This window comes from Anoplopoma fimbria, chromosome 2 (genome assembly GCF_027596085.1).
Source record: "Anoplopoma fimbria isolate UVic2021 breed Golden Eagle Sablefish chromosome 2, Afim_UVic_2022, whole genome shotgun sequence".
NCBI lineage: Eukaryota > Metazoa > Chordata > Actinopteri > Perciformes > Anoplopomatidae > Anoplopoma > Anoplopoma fimbria.
Window position 1 is genome coordinate 498,246 of NC_072450.1, and position 5,314 is coordinate 503,559.

At 44.5% G+C, this 5,314-nt stretch overlaps 1 protein-coding gene across 1 annotated transcript in view; it reads left to right on the forward strand.

The window, feature by feature from the left end:
• Positions 1-394: 394 nt before the first annotated feature.
• plekhg4 (pleckstrin homology domain containing, family G (with RhoGef domain) member 4) overlaps positions 395-5,314 on the forward strand; it is a 28,387-nt gene continuing 23,467 nt past the window's right edge. The window contains 1 exon segment of the mRNA XM_054614158.1: positions 395-499. Coding sequence (XP_054470133.1) covers positions 497-499 — 3 coding nt within the window. The 5' untranslated portion in view covers positions 395-496.

A 5,314-nucleotide genomic window follows, 5' to 3' on the forward strand; every position in this document is an offset into this window, starting at 1 on the left:
TCCTTGGGGTGCGCCGGTGTTGCTGATCACAGACTCACAGACACAGCCATCCTTCATAAATGAAACATGTTCAGACTAAACAAGTCACATGTCAGATGAATCCACAGTAGAAATATTGATCAGCTGCTGGGTGTCCTCGTGGTGTCCTCGTGGTGTCCTCATGGTGTCCCTGAGGTAACACTAGACCTGGACTATCAGTCCATACATGTATTAATAATAGAGCAGTCTCAGTCTGTAAACAGGACATCACTGTGAGCGTCTGTGAGACAAAACACTGCCAGCAGGGGGAGACAGAGAGGGGGAGGAGCCACACATGCATGAGTGACAGCTGGTGGGCGGGGCTTAACATGTGAGAGGCTGGACTGAGTTAGAACAGAATCAGACCTGACGGGACGAGAGACAGTGACACACTACAGAGACACAGAGAGAGAGAGAGAGAGAGACATGTCCTCTGTGTGGAATACACTACAGCTAGTGACAACACACTGCAGACACCATGGTAAGAACACACACACACACACACACACACACACACACACACACACACACACACACACACACACACACACACACACACACACACACACACACACACACACACACACACACACACACACACACACACACACACACACACACACACACACACACACACACACACACACACACACACACACACACACACACACACACAACACACTCACACACAACACAAAACACACACACACACACACACAAACACACACACACACACACACACACACACACACACACACACACACACACACACACTACATGTGCTACAGCTGCTGGTTTGGTTGGGTTTGGTTGGGGGGGGAGGGGACTGCAGGGTTTAGGGTTTCCACCAAGGTGTACACTTCAAACGTTAGTCCTGAGGTGTGTGTGGTGTGTGTGTGTGTGTGTGGTGTGTGTGTGTGTGTGTGTGTGTGTGTGTGTGTGTGTGTGTGTGTGTGTTGTGTTGTGTTGTGTTGTGTTGTGTGTGTGTTTGTGTTGTGTTGTGTTGTGTTGTGTTGTGAGTGTTTGTCAGATAAATAAACCTAAATAAAGTTTCCTACAGATTGAATCTGCAAATTTCCCCGCTGCGGGACTAATAAAGTCTTATCTTATCTTATAATCTGAATTCATTACTACAGAAACAGACTGGTCTGTCAGTAAATAATAATAAACAGTCAGAACATGTGAGTAATCCAACAGGTAGAACCAGCCAATCAAACAGACAGTGGGAGAGTCTGCTTCACATTATGGATCTGTGTGCTGTGTGTGGATAACCAGCAGACATGTGATCTTCATCAGATGGAGCTTGTAGGCTGTAAACCAGAGTGAACATCAGAGCTGCAACGTGACACCAGGCTCGGGTTAGAACACGACAAGTGTTCTTTCTCACTTCAGAGAAACCGGTTTGAGATCAGGACTGAAGTGGATTAAAGTCCAGAGCATTGACACAGTGTTTGTTACTGTCTGTGGACACGGAGACACCGTGGAGACATGATGATGATGATGATGATGATGATGATGATGGACAGAATCCTTTAGTTCCTACTGGTTCTGATAACTGGTTCTGATAACAGAGACCAGGCCGGCTGCTGGTTACTGGTTCTGATCCGAGCAGACGTGATCAGTGTGTTAGAGCACCGTGTGGTTGAACTGTTGTTGATGAGCTGGACCTGATCTAAACTGCTTCACACAGGTCCACACTAACAGGTGATGGGGTCTTTAGGACCAGATCTCCAGGTGGTTTAACCCTCTGAACCCTGAAGCAGTTTGTTTCTTTGCTCCTGTCACATCTCTCTCTGTTCTTGGTTCTCTCTCCAACATAAAGTCCTCTATGGAAACAGAACATCAGGACTAGAAGAAGAGAACTCAAACATGTCTTTATATCAGAATAACACAGAATGACAGAAATCACAAAAAAGAAAAAAAACACAAGTTGAATATTTGTGATCATTTAGTTTTACAAAATTGTAAAACTATTGAATCTGTATATCCACATCCAAGCGTCCATAAGTGTGTCCATACGAGCTATGAATGAAACTATTGACATATTTACATCCTCTCCTCTCCTCTTCTCTCCTCTCCTCTTCTCTCCTCTCCTCTTCTCTCCTCTCCTCTTCTCTCCTCCTCTCCTCTCCTCTTCTCTCCTCTCTCTCCTCTCCTCTCTCTCTCTCCTTACCTCTCTCTCCTCCTCTCTCCTCTCTCTCTCTCCTCTCTCTCCTCTCTCTCCTCTCCTCTTCTCTCCTCTCCTCCTCTCCCTCTCTCCTCTCCTTCCTCTCTCTCTCTCTCTGCTCTCCTCTCCTCCTCTCTCCTCTTCTCTCCTCTCCCTCTCTCCTCTCTCTCTCTCCTCTCTTCTCTCCTTACCTCTCTCCTCTCCTCTCTCTCTTCTCCTCTCTCCTCTCCTCTCTCTCTCCTCTCTCTCCTCTCCTCTCCTCTCTGTGTTAACTTCCTGAAGTTCAGTCAGAGTTTCACAGATTTCTTGTCACATGACTGTTGGTCTCAGATGAATCAATCATGTCTTCATAGTTTCACTGAGGAGCTCAGAATTAAATGTTTTTCATGAAATATCACGATATCAAGCTTTTCTTTAGGCTGCTTCTTTTGACAGAAGAATGGGTCACACATGATGTGTTCAAGGACCATCGGAAAGATGATAATCCTAGGATAATGACGTTTTTACAGCTTGCTGTGATGTAGTTTTTCTTTCCCATCCCAGAGGCAGGTTTAGGGTTCAGAGGGTTCATTTAGATGTTCAGATCAGAGTACTGCAGTAAATAGAAACACTTAAGTATTCATATCTACTTAATTAATGGATTTATAGTTATTTGTATTTTATGGTTTAGTGTGTAGCATTGACACACGTTTCATCTTGTTTACTGACACAGTGAATGCTTCAAAGCTAAACAGAGTGTGTGTGTGTGTGTGTGTGTGTGTGTGTGTGTGTGTCTGTGTGTGTGTGTGTGTGTGTGTGTGTGTGATCACTTCAGAGGTTCAAACTGAATTTAATCCTGAAGGTTTTCATCCAGTTCTTTGTTTACATGCACACTCATATATATGACACTATGAATATGGAAACTGTTCGTTGTGATGATGGAGTAGTTTGTTCGGCTGCATGTAAACAGGAACAATAGAGGAATATGAACATGAACTATAACGCAGTCATAGACACCTGAGGCCTTGTTTCTGTCCGTGAGTCACACACGTGTTGGGTTGTTGTTACCATGGAGACGGTGTGTGATTGAACATCCAGTCACTGGGTGTGTTTTCATATGGAGGTGACATGTTGGAGAACCAGAAACACGCGTCCGTATCAAACCTTTGTTCTGCTCCGGTCAGTATCATAATCACTGGTTCAGATGTGCAGTTCTGTCAGAAGAACTCTTCATAAAGACAGAAGCTCATTTGAGAAGTGATGTTGTTGGCTCTGAAAATAGTTCCTGATTCCTGTTCTGATTGATTATGGATCACACATCCACTGTAGTTCCTCTAGACTGAGGTTCCATTCCTCTGTTGATGATGGATATCGTGTTAATGAAGGCGGACCCTGAGGTCATGTGACCGCTGGGTTTATTGTAGTTAACCCCTTCAGTGACCTCCAGCCCCTCTCTCTGATTGGAGCATTGATCAGAGACTACATATCATCTTTATCGTAGTCCCGACTGACTCCTCTCAACCTTTTACCTTCGAGAGTCTTCGTCCTCATCTTGTCTTCGTGTTGATCTGTTTGAATTCAACACCACAGGGAGAACACAGTGTCATCTGCAAAGAACTTCACCCCGACTCGGCTTCAGCAGCAACATCATGTGTTGTGTGATCATTTCTGGTGGGTGAGTTTGTGATGTGGATCTGAGCTGTTTACCTGGTTGTCATGGAGACAGAAGAGACATCAGTGGATGTGTTTCTCAGACTGGACTTCCCTTCATTCATCCTCCCCTCACCTTTACCTGCAGAGACACGCCCACATGTCTTCATTCTAAGAGGCAGAACCTCTGATCCGGCCTCCAGACTCACTCTGTGATACCAACCTGATTAATACAGAGTGTACACATAAGTGTCAACTAAGTTCATGTACTCCAGTACTTTGATGTACTGGAGTACATGAACTTAGTTGTACTTTGATTTATAATGATTAAATGGAATATAACACAATGTTCTCCTGTTACAGAGTGTTTTTAACACTTTAACTGAGATCTTGGTACTTTTTGACGGCTGGTATTCCTGAATGACTCTGACTCGGTGTCTTTCATCATCAGTCAGAACTCGTTGTCTCTCCTCTGTTTGTTTTAGAACAATCTGATAGAGCGCTTTATTTACGGGACATGGTAACAGATAAATGGATCGTTCTATAACGGTCTCTGCTGCTCCGTACGGAGGTCGTTTAGTTAGTCTCCACCTGCACAAGCATTCTCTGTTCTGATGAACACGACCTCCACCCTCCTAACAGCTCCACCCTCCTAACAGCTCCAGACTGGCTGTTTGTTGCCTGTTTTAGACTCTGGAGGCCGATGTTTCTACTCCATAATGATCACCGTTCACTCATGAATGAAACCAGTTAAATGTGAACTCTCACAACAGATGATCACATAAGTGACTGTTGTTCTGGAGTTCTGCTGGTTCTGACGTCCAGCCTGTCACAAAACGCTGCAATGAAGCCCAAACCAAAGAGCAGCCTGAAATCTCTTCGGTCTTATCTTTGGTTTCATGTGGCCTTCAGATAAATGTGTTGACCAACCTGCAGCTGGTGAAGGAGAACGAGCTGCTCAGTCGTAAACAAGAGATAAGAAACCCTTTGTGTTTTCACAGAACTCCACTGTAAAGGGTATCGTAGGACTAAACGTGTAGAACTACAGATGAACAGCTGTATGAGCTCAGAGAACATGTGTTCATGTGTTCATGTGTTCACGGTGATGATCTCAGAGGACATAGAAGAGGAGCTGTAGATGTAGATAGAGCTGTAGATAGGAGCAGCGTGGTGGAGAGCAGAGACGTGTTGAGACGGAGACATCAGAGAGGTTCAGACATGTTGAGGGGCTGAGAGTCTGAAGAGTTCAGGAATGTGTCAGCACCAATGATGAGTACTGAGGGAGTCGAGAGCAGATACTACTACTACTACTGTACTACTACTACTACTGTACTACTACTACTACTACTACTACTACTACTACTGTACTACTACTACTACTGCTACTACTGTACTACTGCTACTGTACTACTAGTACTACTACTACTGTACTACTACTACTACTGTACTACTACTACTACTGTACTACTACTACTGTACTACTACTACTACTACTGTACT